The 12,941-nt window shown below is 50.8% G+C and overlaps 5 protein-coding genes across 5 annotated transcripts; 1 reads left to right on the forward strand and 4 right to left on the reverse strand.

Moving 5' to 3' along the window:
• Positions 1–1,851: 1,851 nt before the first annotated feature.
• On the reverse strand, positions 1,852–3,387 carry CMQ_6517 (golgi integral membrane protein; the record flags this gene model as incomplete). The annotated part of the gene is made up of 2 exons (XM_014320203.1): positions 1,852–3,161; positions 3,246–3,387. 2 exons carry the CDS (start codon positions 3,385–3,387, stop codon positions 1,852–1,854), a joined length of 1,452 nt encoding a protein of 483 aa, XP_014175678.1.
• A 490-nt stretch (positions 3,388–3,877) lies between these two features.
• Positions 3,878–4,758, forward strand: CMQ_6750 (alkaline ceramidase family protein; the record flags this gene model as incomplete). The annotated part of the gene is made up of 3 exons (XM_014320436.1): positions 3,878–3,957; positions 4,008–4,081; positions 4,136–4,758. 3 exons carry the CDS (start codon positions 3,878–3,880, stop codon positions 4,756–4,758), a joined length of 777 nt encoding a protein of 258 aa, XP_014175911.1.
• A 418-nt stretch (positions 4,759–5,176) lies between these two features.
• CMQ_6589 (uncharacterized protein) lies at positions 5,177–6,493 on the reverse strand (the record flags this gene model as incomplete). Its single annotated transcript, XM_014320275.1, has 1 exon — positions 5,177–6,493. One exon carries the CDS (start codon positions 6,491–6,493, stop codon positions 5,177–5,179), a length of 1,317 nt encoding a protein of 438 aa, XP_014175750.1.
• A 1,671-nt stretch (positions 6,494–8,164) lies between these two features.
• Positions 8,165–8,461, reverse strand: CMQ_6718 (uncharacterized protein; the record flags this gene model as incomplete). The annotated part of the gene is made up of 1 exon (XM_014320404.1): positions 8,165–8,461. One exon carries the CDS (start codon positions 8,459–8,461, stop codon positions 8,165–8,167), a length of 297 nt encoding a protein of 98 aa, XP_014175879.1.
• A 1,181-nt stretch (positions 8,462–9,642) lies between these two features.
• On the reverse strand, positions 9,643–12,904 carry CMQ_6755 (transcription regulator; the record flags this gene model as incomplete). Its single annotated transcript, XM_014320441.1, has 3 exons — positions 9,643–9,993; positions 10,378–12,580; positions 12,855–12,904. The coding sequence occupies 3 exons, from the start codon at positions 12,902–12,904 to the stop codon at positions 9,643–9,645; spliced, it is 2,604 nt and encodes an 867-aa protein (XP_014175916.1).
• Positions 12,905–12,941: the final 37 nt, after the last annotated feature.

Consider the following 12,941-nt stretch of genomic DNA (forward strand, 5'->3'; position numbering starts at 1 on the left):
CTCCTTATATTTTGCTTCCTTCCTTCTCCTCTCCATCCGCTATGCCTCTCTGCGCCTCCCCGCCCCTGACTGCCTGTCTTTTCTGCCACCTCGCCTATCTTTGCCACCCTAAGCACTCCCTTCGCTCCCCTTCATCTGCCCATCCCCCTCTCCGGTGCCTCCCGGTGGTACTTAGACCCTTTGACGACTCACTCTCGTTCTTCATCACGCCTACATCTATCCGCCCATCTCTCCCATTTCCCTATCCATCTGCCTCCTAGCACCTCCAATTTTGGAATCCTTCTCGCCTCGCTTCGCCTGAATCACCTCTCGGCATACAAGTTTTATATCTCACAGATTTTCTCGCGATACAGCAGCTTCATTATAGCTATCCGTTACTTCGCATATTATATCTACGTTGCGATGTGCCCCTTCTTATAGCTAGCCCACATAACCTCGATAACAATCATTTGACTGTTTCTGCTACGTCCATGCAGTCTCTGACAGCCTAGAAGTGTCCCGATATCCTATTGCACTTTCTCTTGACGGTGTGATCTCAGTTCTGTCACGCCGTTGTTTCAACCTGCGATCTGATGCCCAAAGGTGAGTGCTGGCCTTCTTTTCGACTGAATAAAACTTGGCATTTGTCTCGAGCCCCGTTTTAGCGACGCCCAGTTCTCTCATTTTAACAGCCTCTCTCAATACAAAGTTCAGACTCTACAGAAAAACACTGCCATAACCCAATTCATTACGGTGGCACTCTCTCCGGACTCTCTTTAAGCTCGTACTATTATTGCCTAGGGCTCGCTCAAGTTCATGCCAGCAAGATAACTCACATCTAGCTTTTTACACTGGTTGTGGCGTTTCTGCCCGATGAATGAGCAGTATGGTACGTGGTCTGCCTCCTTGTTCCCACAGTAAAGCGTGGGACTGATAAACTGCTCTTATGCAGCCTTCCATTTCTACAGACGATCATTACAGCTTTTACAACGAGAATGAACGCAAACTAGAGAGACCCACTGCGTTTTTTTACAAGTGGGAATGTGTAAGAGCTTTTAGCTCAGCCTGTTCCTCCTATCGCCTCAAAGACTAGGTTGTCATTGCTGACAATGTGAATAGCATGTCTGCGGCTTAGGAGACATGTTCACTCTCACACAACAGAAGTGTGCCAACTGCGTCCATTTACGATGCCCTGAATGTTCAGTATATTCTGAACCAGTGGAATGAGCTCTCACAGCCAGAACGGTAGATGACGCATTGGACCATCTCGCCTTAAGACTTACTTCTGCTTCCCCATGTCGTATTTATCCACGGAAACAGGGTTTTATGCTGGGGCTACTTTTTTACGCTGCTGCATATGATGCTGGCCATTTTCTGCACTTCACGGGGCATTCTTTAGAGAGGACACGGCACATGATCGCCCCTAAGTTCTCATGTTTTACGCTTCCTCTTCTTATATATTCTAGGTGAAGGATCTACGGAGTTTACTGAAGAAAACAATTTGTTCTTCGTTTTTGGGGGGCTTCTGGTACGGGCTCAGGATCACTGGAGGCAAACTTCCGGTGGTCATAGGCATAGAAAATACAAGGCAGGATGTCATCGGGAGGATTTTCATTTTCTCATTACTTCTTACTTGAGCACCCGTAATATCCCTCCCTAGGTATCGATATAATACGGTGTACAACCGTAGGGCTTTTGCAGTAAAGTACTCCGTACGCTGTACATGTACTCTATATTAGTCAGTCGTCCGCCTACTAGACAAAGTGCCATGCCGGTTGAAAAGTTTAGTCGAGAAATATATACTGTCGCTGCCTAGACGAAACAGTGGTCCAGCCAAGTTACACATATAAAGAAAAATAACCCGATGCTCCTCTACACATTGCTTCGCTCAAATTCATGACACCAATTACGACCGTGTTGGACCTGCCAGTTGCACAGGCCTACCTCCATGGCCATACCTATGAAGCCAGCAATGCAAATGCCGCCACTGTCGCTGACTGACGTAGCCCCTAAGCTAAATTCGCGATCCTCCATAGGAACGTGCTCCATAATCTCGGCAAATGTATTTACATACACGGCACCCCCAAGAAGGCCCTCCCAGAAGACAATTAAAAAGACGAGATAGACCGACGGTAAGAAGCTGTCAAAATAGAGCGCCTGGGCGGTCAATACTACTAGATTGACAACTTGAATGACTGCTGGTATATAAAGGTGGTGGACACGATAAAAGGGCGTAGACGAGCGGGAGATAAAAACACCAAGCTGATAAAGAAAGCCGTAGAATGGATAAAAGGCACGATACTCGTCGAATGGGCTTCGGTCAAGAGGGAACAACAGCGTAGGAGACACGCCCTGGTTGATGGTATATTCAGCGACATAAACGAGGAGCAGGGGTAGCATGTATGGGAAGAAGAGGGCGCGAGCGCGTCGAATCTTTGCAAAAAAAATTGTATGTCGTTGTCCGTGGCCCGTCCGTGGTCGATGCAGCAGCAGACTCTCCTCCGCAGCAGAGACGTCGGCTCTCGTGGCTCCAGGGCTAAGATCGGGTGCTGCAAAGCTCGAAGACGCAGATACAACAACTTGCTCCGTATCGTCCTCGCCGACTGTGTCTAATTCGGATACGCGAGCATACTTGGCTGTCGTGCAGGCCTCATGCTTTAAAGACGCGGCAGATCCCCTTCGCAGAGGTTCTTGTGGAAGAACGCCAAAGTAGCTCACCATCAGGACGGCCGGCAAGACGGCCGATGCAAGCAGACTGGAGCGCACGGTAAAGCCCAGCCAGTCCGTCAGCACGACGTAAAGACCCGCACCGACAAGACCAGCAGCACCCGTACCGCTCCCCCAAGCAGCCAGACTCAAGTGGCCATAGTAGTGGGTAAGTCCCAGAAAGCTCAGCTCGCCGCCGCCACTGCTAAGGCTAGCCAGCCCGACACCGATCAATTTGACGGCCACCGAGGCCTCGGGCGGGGTAGTGGCAATGAGGAGCATGCCGGCAGTCGACAGCGCGACAAATATGGGGACACGTACGGCATAGGGCACCCTGTGGATGAAGTATGGGGCAATTAGTTTCGTCGCGAAAGAGGGAATGACATCAGCGAGGAGGACGACGCCCTTAGGGAGATTGCCGACGAGATCCTGGGCAGCGGAGAGGATGACGACGTAGAGGACGTTATTTATGAGACCTAGAACAGTTCGCAATCCATCCCCGCTCCAGATTAGCAATCGAAATGAAAAGTACAATGCTTGCGTCGGCAAGAGCATCCTACCAAATAGCCAGAAAGAGACGGCAACGGAAATATTGGCTCCCGAGAAGAAAGCGCCGATACAGGCGCGGTACATGGCCCACGTCGATGCGGGCGAGCCCAGCAGGGACAAAAGGAGGCCTGAAGACGAGGGAGAGCGCGGCATGACTCGATCTTTAAGGGAGAAGAAGGCGTGCCGAAGGCAGAGAGACGGAGATACTCCGTAATGTGGAAAGCGTTACGCAACGATAAGGTTCTGCCGGGCGGTGAGTATGGACTGTGCGACACTGTATTACGATACAACCCAACCGGCTTACTCCGTGGAAGCAGTCGAATCAATAAGCTTATTCAAATATATGTAAGATACAAAGCGAAACGATATTTACTACTCTTGTAGTATACGTGGTTGAAGACCATGTACAGCTTCTGTCGATAGCAGCACTGCGATCCGATAGACAAAATCTTGTTGGAAAAATGTACCTATAGTGCGCCCAGACGAAACAAGGCCGTGCGATAAAGCAATTCTCCCTCCTTTCCGGCTCTTTCGCTTCAAAGGCATGCGTTTCGGTCCCACCCACACCAAAGCTGCGTGCCTTCTCTCCTTCTCTTCTCTCTACGAGCACGACTGCAGCTGCTCGAAGCCTCTGTCTATCACCATGGGCCACCACAACCGCCACTTTGCCGGCGATAGGTACGCCGGTGCTGGTGTCTGGGGAGCGCCCACAAGCACAGCCAAGTAAGTTCTGTGCCTACCTCTCCAGCCACGTTTGCTGACCAGATCCCCAGCTTCTGCGAAGAGGATTACGCTGTCACTCTCTACATTGCAGAGTTTATGAATACCTTGACCAACTTAGCGTACAGTGCGCTGCATCCCATCCTCCTATACCGATGAGCCTAGCTGACCTGAGCACAAGTCTACTTTGCCATCCGCTATCCAGGTGTCTCATCGTCGAAGCAGACAGCGACAAAAGACAAGTCCCACCCCCCGGCGCCCTCGTGGACCCGCCCGGACTTCCTCGCCGTCTCCCTCTGGATTCTTGGCACCTTTTCGCTCGTCTTCCATGCCACCCTCAAGCATGCGACGCAATATGGCGACGAGATAGCCATGCTGGTGCTGGCCGGAGCACTGCTGCGAGGTGTCTGGCCGCACAGTATGGCCGCTACGGTCGGCTCGGCAGCTGCAGTGGTCGCGGCATCGGCTCTCTATCTCGTTACCGCCCAGATCCTACACCACGTGTTCGCCTTCAACAGTATGATTCTCGTGACCGGCCTTCGCACGCTCTTCCTCATTTTTTGGCGCAGGCCCGTCGCAAACCGGCCGCGATACCTCCACCAGTTTTCCCGTGCCGTCGGCACCCTGGCCTTTGGTTACTTCCTCTGGCAGATAGATCTTGAGATGTGTTCGAGCCTGCGTTCTGCACGCAATTTTGTCGGCATACCACTCGCCTGGCTACTTGAATTTCATGGCTGGTGGCATATTTGTACTGCTCTCGGCGCCAGCCTTTATATCCGGCTTATCCGCGATATTGACCCTTGATTGTTGCCGCTGACTCGTGATGCCACTGCGCATTGTCATATGGGCAGGTACGAGTACTCGTACGAGTACTAGTATTGTATACGGAAAGGAAGTACTGTGCTTCCCGGCCTTTTCTACGAGTATACATCCTCTAGGAAGATCTGGCCACTATCGCTTGTATATTCAGTACCTTTGGTGAAATGAGTCATGGTGCGCTCTCATGACGGACCACACATAGGCAGGCGTATATACATACTAGAACTGACCTTAGTCAGAGATATGGAAGTCACAAATACGTACGAAGTACTCTGTACTTCGTAGGAAAACACCCGCCCTGTGGTTATCGACCTTGATAAGTGCCGGAACGCCGTCCACCATAAATCCGAGATGTGAGAAACGGGCACCGTAAATACAAATGATCGCAAACGCCCATCCCAGATTAAACCATATCAAAATACAACTTCCACGATGTGGGTTTTCGGTCGGGCTCCAACGACGGCTTTAAGGCCTTCTCCAGCTTACCTCTGGTGTCCATATCCATGCGCACGATGGCAGCGGATATTCGACCAACCTCTCTGATCGCGCGACGGCCAAGGCTGAATGATGTGAGGAAGAGATAATCATCGGGCGAGTCGCAGACATCACCCGCCGCCACATTCGATGACTGAGATACGTTGTGCCCGCTATTATCGGTGGTGTTCACCAACAAGCCCTCCTCGGATGACAGAATGCACGGTTGCTTGACTTCCTGGAAGCTGTCCTCTTCAAGAAATGCCCCAAACCCATTCTTGTCCTTGACACCGATATCGTGCATTTGGCCATCAATAACGGCATCCATGATGTATTCCGAGGGCCGTAAGATAATGGCGTCGCGCCACAACCTTCTCCTCAGCCTCGACGGATCATCTCCGGTATTGGCATCGCTAAACTTCTTCTTCACGGTAGTCATGAGTTCGCCTTGAACGGAAACCGTAGCGCGCTTCTTCTTCTGTGAGATATTCACGGTCGGACTTGCCCTGTGGGTCCCCGTATTCTTGCCCACGCCAGCATCGACATTCGGGGCAGTGGCTGCGGGATCGTCTTGTACAGCGCCTGGGGCGCCAGTTTCATTGACGAGCTCAGCATTCTTCTTGGCCCACCCCTCCTTCTCAAAAAGGATGACCTCGTTCCACCGCTTTGTCAGCCGAACGGCATTGCGCACCTGCTCCGACTTGGTATGGAACTGTGGAGCCTCCGGACGATCAAGATGCCAACCGGGGACGAGTGACGGATCCAGCAGCAATGGGAGGACGACGCGAAATGGCTCAGCGGATGCATCATCCCACGGTAAATCCTGGCCATTGGCAACCACGCGCTTTTTCGGCGCAGAAGCGGCTGTAAAACTCGAGTAGGCCACGGAATTGTTGTCCAAGGATGCAGCATATATGGTGTCTATGTGATAAAATATTTCGGCAACAAGTGACGAAATCAAGCCGTCCGCAATATCATACGGATAAGCTGACAAGGACCAGATATCCCAGAACCCAAACGAGAAGACCCAAAGAGTTTCCTTGGGCGGACACCCTGGTTTTGGCTGGTCAAGGAAAGATGCGACCTGTGCAGCTAAATCTGGGACTTCCCAACAAGTAGGGTACGCTGCAGATACGAAAGAGTAGTCATGTGCAGGGATATAATCGGATTTTGCTTTTTCCACCATGGAGTCCGCAGCTTCGGCGTAGAGCTTATTGCTGATGAGGGATCGCCGGGACGTCCTCATTACCGGAACAAAAGACATGTGTGTAGAACAAGCCAACTGTCTGCGTCAGTCACAAATATCCAAAGGCTGGGTTGCGTAAGAGGTATCATTTGGGGTGCAGCAAACCTCAGAGCACAACTCCTGCGTCCATGAGATGTTGCTGTGGTCAACTTGGGTATGAAGAGCATATGGGTGGATTGACGTGGCGATGTCATTTTCGCCAAAAACGACGATGCGCAGACCACCACCACCTGATGCGTCGCCATATTCGACAAAACCAGACAATGGGTGGCCAGACGAAGAGGAATCAGAATTGGAGCCAAGGTGTTGTCGCCAAAGATGGCCAGAGCTGGCAACGATGGATAAATCGGCGATGCTGACGGACAAACACCTCGTTACGACGACCAAGGTAGAGATGAAGAGGGCGAGGTAAAGGAGCAGCCTAGGGCCGCTGCGAACAACTCGATGAGAAAAAAAGGCAAGGAGAGGCCGCAAGCCGTATTGCTCGTATAATTCCCATTTGGAACCGTGGTTGGAGGTGGCTGTTAATGCCAAGTCGGGGCATCTGCTTGGTGCGTGCATGGTCACAAGAATTGGAGAGTTCGGACTGATATTGAAAACACCACAACTGCCAGGCAGTGGCAGCGCAAGCCTGCCAGGCAATAATGGCTCGCTCAAAGGGCGAACGCTACGGGCCGTCGCCTAACTGTCGCCTAACTGCTGCAATGCGGGTATCTTTCTGGTGAGGTCTCGTAAGAGGCTGTCAACAATGCGAAATTGCCAAGAAGCTGGATGGCAATCAGATCCGATAAGGCGGGAAGGAAAGGGCCGGCTGTCTGTTTTCGTAGACTGAGCGCGTACACCAAGGCAAGATTCGTCGTTTGGATGAGATGATTGTACAATGTAGGAACAGCTAGAAATTCGATGCTCCAATACGGTAAGGAGGAGCAATGAGGACGTGCTAGATAAAACAAACCGATCTTGTTGGCAAAATCTTGTTCACCCATTAGCACACGACAGCACTGCGCCAATGCTATTTCGTATCTTAAGATACTCCGTATTGCGCGTCCTATGTAAATGCCGAGGGTCTTTGACTGTTTAGGCCAGTTGGCGTACAGAGTACGTCGTACTCCGTACTCGTATCTTACGTGTAGTCCGCGCGCTCCATGTTGACAATGACACGGCGCACTGTATTGAGCCACTGGTTTATCGCCGTTCAGACAGTGTAAGCTTTTCCCGTCCTTAACCCCTAGCATAATTGCCTCGTCAGCTTGTGGGTCGCCTGCAGCTTGACACACGTATGTGCACTCGTACTCCGTACTCCGCATGTAGCTTATTTTGAAATATGTATCTTACTTCTAAGTATCTTATCTTACGAGTGTCCTGCCTTGATTCCCTCTTCACGACGGCTAAGAAACATACTTGCCAAATAGACGGGGGTAGTTCCAAAACATGCAAATTACACGTAATCCAAAGCAATCGGTGTACTCCGTATTCTTACCCCGTACTCCGTACCCCGTACTAGCAAAAGGGTTGAAGCCAGCCCCCATACTCGCAAGCATTAGTCCCCTCTCCAGAAAACATGCGAGGCTTGATATGTCACGCAAACCCCCTTGTACATTCGGCGACGTGGCGCAGCTTGACGAGCCACGAGCCGAAGATTAGGTAGGGTTTTGCAATTCTCACACATATTCATCCACTCTTAGTCTGGGCCCTCTCTACTGGGCCCCTCTTTCTGGTCGTCATCACCTCCAGCAACCAGCCACCAAGGGCCAGCGTGGAGAACAATGCGAACATGGGCCCTTGCGGGAATCCCGGACCACCAAAATCAGGATCGAGGCCGCTGGTGCCGGGGAACAACGCGCTGGCAAGCCCGGCCAGCCAGTACACAGAGCCTGTGAACGCAGCCGATCGAAGGCCAGATACAGACCCTGGGGACATCCAGGTGTAAACCAAAGTAGCGATGCCTAGGGAGACGGAAAGTGTCATGGTCTGGGCGTTATGAAATCTATCGATTGATAATGAAGTCATCAGCGGCATGCTCTGGTTTGTGCTGACGCAAGGCTAGATTGGGGAAGAGAAGCCTACTTTGCGTGTGGTGGCCATCTCGGATTGAAGATATGGGTTTCATTCCAGTCCGCGATAATAGCTCCAAAAAGCAAGGCGATCGCGTCGACTGTTAGAAGCACACGGCCAAGCATGCTGGCACTTTCTTCTTACCTCTAAGGCTTATTATTTCTCGTCCCGTAAAGGACAACTGCTGGATAGATAAATATTGGAATATTTGCAGTTTACTACGAGGTACTTTTCCCCGTCGGACATCCGAGCCCGCTCTGGGAGTGCTAACCCCCCCCCCCTCCGGTTCCGACGACAGCAGCGAATCGGAATGCATGCAGGCAGCGTTGATAATATGTCACAGCACACAAAGGGACACGATTTGATATGGAACGATTTCGGTTCCATTTCATGAAGGTTTTGCCGCCTTTTGTTTCTTTTTCCTTCCAATTTGTTTTTCATTGAAGGGTATTTTTATGCATATAAAATAAACGAAGTTGAAAGGCTCAGCCAAATAGGCCGATGAAACGGAACAGTGTAAAAATAAATAAATAATAAAGACATAAAAAGGTACATCTAGCATCTCTGCCAGGCCTCCCCCTCCGAAAATGAGACTGAGCTCGGTCATCTCATCGTGTTCATTTTCGCGTCTGTGCCAAAACTAGTAAATGCCACCTTCCTTCCGGTCCTACCCTCCCCTTTTCCCCGTTCCCGAATAGCAAACTGACGCCTGGCTTAGGTTCGCACCAATACGCCCTTTTTGTCCTCCCATTGATGCCTCCACGTCCTTAATATTGAAATGAATAAAAGCAAAAACTTGTAAGAAAAACCAGAACCATGATCGCCGGGAGTCGCGCCCACGAAAAAAAGGGGAAATAAAAACATTATACAGGAGGTTTGGCATTTGTGAAGCACCCAGGTAAGAAGCTGTTCAGCCCAGGATGATATCAGTGATGTGGGATCTCGACTAGATCAGATCCGCCGTAACGATGAGAGCTCGGACTGGCGACTTGCCAACAGGTTGACTGCCGACATAACGCGGCCCGCGGATCAGCACAGACAGACAGTAGGGATGCACAAATAAAAAAAGGAGACAAGAAAAATTAATTTTCCGTCTATTCCTCCTCAGAGTCCGCTTCACTCTCTTCTTCACTCTCTGCTTCTCCCATAGGCTGGCTGACCTCCACGGAAGGGAGAGGCTCCTGGCTTCCGCTACCGGGTCGCTGGAACTGCGCCTTGATTTCACGGAGTTTTTCAATATTCCGTTCCTGCTCCAACCTGCCCATAGGTTTATGCTTCTTCGGCTTACTTGGCTTTCCGACGGAGGACGGATCTCCACCAAATTTAGTCTTCTCCGTTTTCACCCTCATGTGCGGAAATGCTCTTATGATCAGGTCGTAAAGCTTCCCAAGCGCATCTTGGGAAAGTTGGTCGATATCCAACTCCAATTCGCCGCTTTCGCTCTCCTGTCTTGGTCAGCACGGACATCCCAAATAATAGCCAAGCAAAAGGATACTTGATGCTAAACAGATACAGTACACGTACTTCTTGGTTGGTATCCTTTTTTATGATGTCAATCGCCCTTTCAAGCTGCTGCACGTCCAAATTGTTGATCCCATCAGTGACGACGTTTTTCTCTGCCTGCCCAAATGCCTTCACTTTAGGCACCTTTTTCGCTGATGCACCAGAAGTTTTCCTTGAAGCAGCGCCACCAATGCCACTAAATGTCGCGCGCTTTGCAGAAACTCCACCGATCGGAGCTTTTTTCCCTTTTTCCCAATTTTTGTTTTGGTTGGTTTCCGAGACTTCCTATCGGCTTCAGCAGCTGCCAGTTTTGTCTTTTCCTCCACAATCTGTTTCTGAATCATGTTCAGGACCGTCTGCTGCGTAGTGATCATCGTCATGTCGGGAATTTTGGCCATCAGGAGAGAGCTCAATCTGCTGTTTTCTTCTTCGAGTCGCTTGACTAGAGCATCAACCGTGTCGCTTGTAGCAAGCGTTCCTGATATCTCGTCGCCCTCAGGTTCACTACCCTCATTATCTTCGTCAGACTCGTCCTCTTTAGGACCACCCACTGGGCTCAGAACCGATCCTGATCCATGCGAAGTATGTGCGGCAATCCAAGTATCTTTTTCGGTCCATTTGGCTTTGAAGAGTTCTTCCAGGCGGTCGGCCGCATTTACCACTTCCCCCGTGCCGTTGAATTTTCGACAATTTCTGATAATCAGCTGCACATCACTTTCAAAGTCCTTGGCGGAGTTATATTCGCCGAGGTTGAGTTTCGTCTGCATTGTGCCGAGATCCATTGGCTTCTTTATCACTTTGTGGTAAGTGGGAATCTGCATCGCGACTGCATCTACTGGTCGCAAGAACCAGTGATTAGTCTCGTAATGCCTTTGTTTCATAAGCTCTTTGAGAACCTCTTCGCAGAACCGAAACTCGGGCAACTTCTTTTTGGGATTCTTTGGCTCGTATCCCAGGTCTCGGTTCTTTGGTGGATGAATAGGGCGTTTAGGCCTATCGCCATCTGCCTTCGTGGAGTCCCGACGAATGATCGGCATCCCGGACGCCGGAACTGCGAAAACAGGAGTATTGACTTCGGCAGCACCAGCTATTGGGACAGGGTTGGGCGATGCCTTGACAGCTTGCATAGTGACGGCAATCGGACTTGCCGAAAAAGCCGTCACAGAATCTTCAATCGGCGATGTAGCTGCACCTCTTGATTCGCGACGCCCTGCCGCAGCGCGAGGCCCTGTCTGACGAGTTGGAAGCTGCTTCGAGTCCTTTTTGTCAGACTTCTGAGGCTCACGAGAAGATATTTCTGACAGACGGCTGAAAAAGTTGTCCACCAAAGATTTCGCTTCGTCAGTCACAATATTGCCAAGGCCGTTGAAAGAAACAGAATTTTCGAATATCAAAAATAAGTCATTGATGAAGTCGCCGTGCTTGGTGTACACGCTCTCCCTCAAATTGCGCTCGATCTGGCCAATATCCATTGGTTTTGCCACGCGCTGGACATATGAGTCCCACAAAAATGGCCATTTTTTATAAACGGGGTCTTTGAAATTGTTGCCGACCTTAGTCTTCTTAATGCTGGCAAGCACACGACGAATCTCACGATTCGCATAGGGTGAGATCGCACAACTGTCGAGTTTCGGATCGGAAAGGCTCCCTTCTCTGGAGGATGCACGACTGCGAGGAGGGATGACAACGGCTGGCAAGTCCATGTGCATTTCATTGGTCGACGCAACCATCGTCCCGACGAGAATTTGCGACGTCGAGGTGTTGGCACTTTCGGCATCTTCAGTCTTGGCGCGCTTTACCGAACGCTCAATCTCCATGTCATCTTCACGCCCACGCGCTATTTTGTTGAAAGGTGCGTCACCCATGGTCATATCAGAAGTAGTGCCGGCAGCTGTCTGCTCATAAGAGGTATCGCCTCGAAGAGAAGGAAGAAGACCAGAAGATGTACCGACTTGGGGTGCCACAACGCCATTGGGTAATGCTTCGGCAGCTACTGCTTCGTCTCCGGTCTTTCCCAATTCTGATGATAGGCTCGTGGTCTGTGGCTCTCTAGCGTCATCGTGCATCTCCACATCGTCCTCCGTTGGCGCGTAAACAGCAGCGTCTGGTTGTGTTGGCTCCACCACTGTTGCTGATGGGGTAGACTCTGCAACAACTGGCGCTTTTGCAACTTCTTTGGTCGATTTCATTTCCCCAAATTCGTTACTTACGCGCTCTGGAGACGGTTGCTTCAGAGGTCCAAGTTCCTCTCCAAGTGTTGCTGTCGGTTGGGATGATGTTGCGTCTGCTCCGTTGCCGGAATTGGCACTTGAACTCCTCACTTCGTCCTTCCTGTCAGAGACCTCATTGTCGTTCTCCTCCGTTCTTTTCCCTTGACGCTCCTCGAGTGCCTCATTCGCAATGAAAGCGCTGGCGTTTTTGGCGTTGCTGACCACGATGTCGATGGATTCAGGCTCCCCATCAGTGGTGACAGTGTTGTCGCGATCGTCGAGACCGTTTTTTGTCTCCGTGGACGTCGAATGGACGCGTCTGTTTAGTGCCACTTGTTAGATCACGACTTCCAAAGCGCGCGCAAACACGGCTGTGATGGCGGCCGATGTGTACAATAGGGAACGGCCAGTATATGGAATGGACAGTGTGATAAAAGTAAGCACGCGTGTCACGTGGGGGTGTCGACAACAGATAACAGCAAAGTGAATTGAAAGTAGGGGATCAGGGCGCAGGCTCAACAATGCCCACAAACGAGGTCATATAATAAGACAAAATGCGACGATGAGCAAATCGCACTAAACATCTTACTTACCCATTAACGCCGTTGCTGGTGGGCGCATGGTCACCGGAAAGAGATGCCATGTCGGGACTTGGTTTCTGATTAAGATAAACGATATCG

Source organism: Grosmannia clavigera, assembly GCF_000143105.1.
Source record: "Grosmannia clavigera kw1407 unplaced genomic scaffold GCSC_108, whole genome shotgun sequence".
In the NCBI taxonomy this organism is placed as follows: Eukaryota; Fungi; Ascomycota; class Sordariomycetes; order Ophiostomatales; family Ophiostomataceae; genus Leptographium; species Leptographium clavigerum.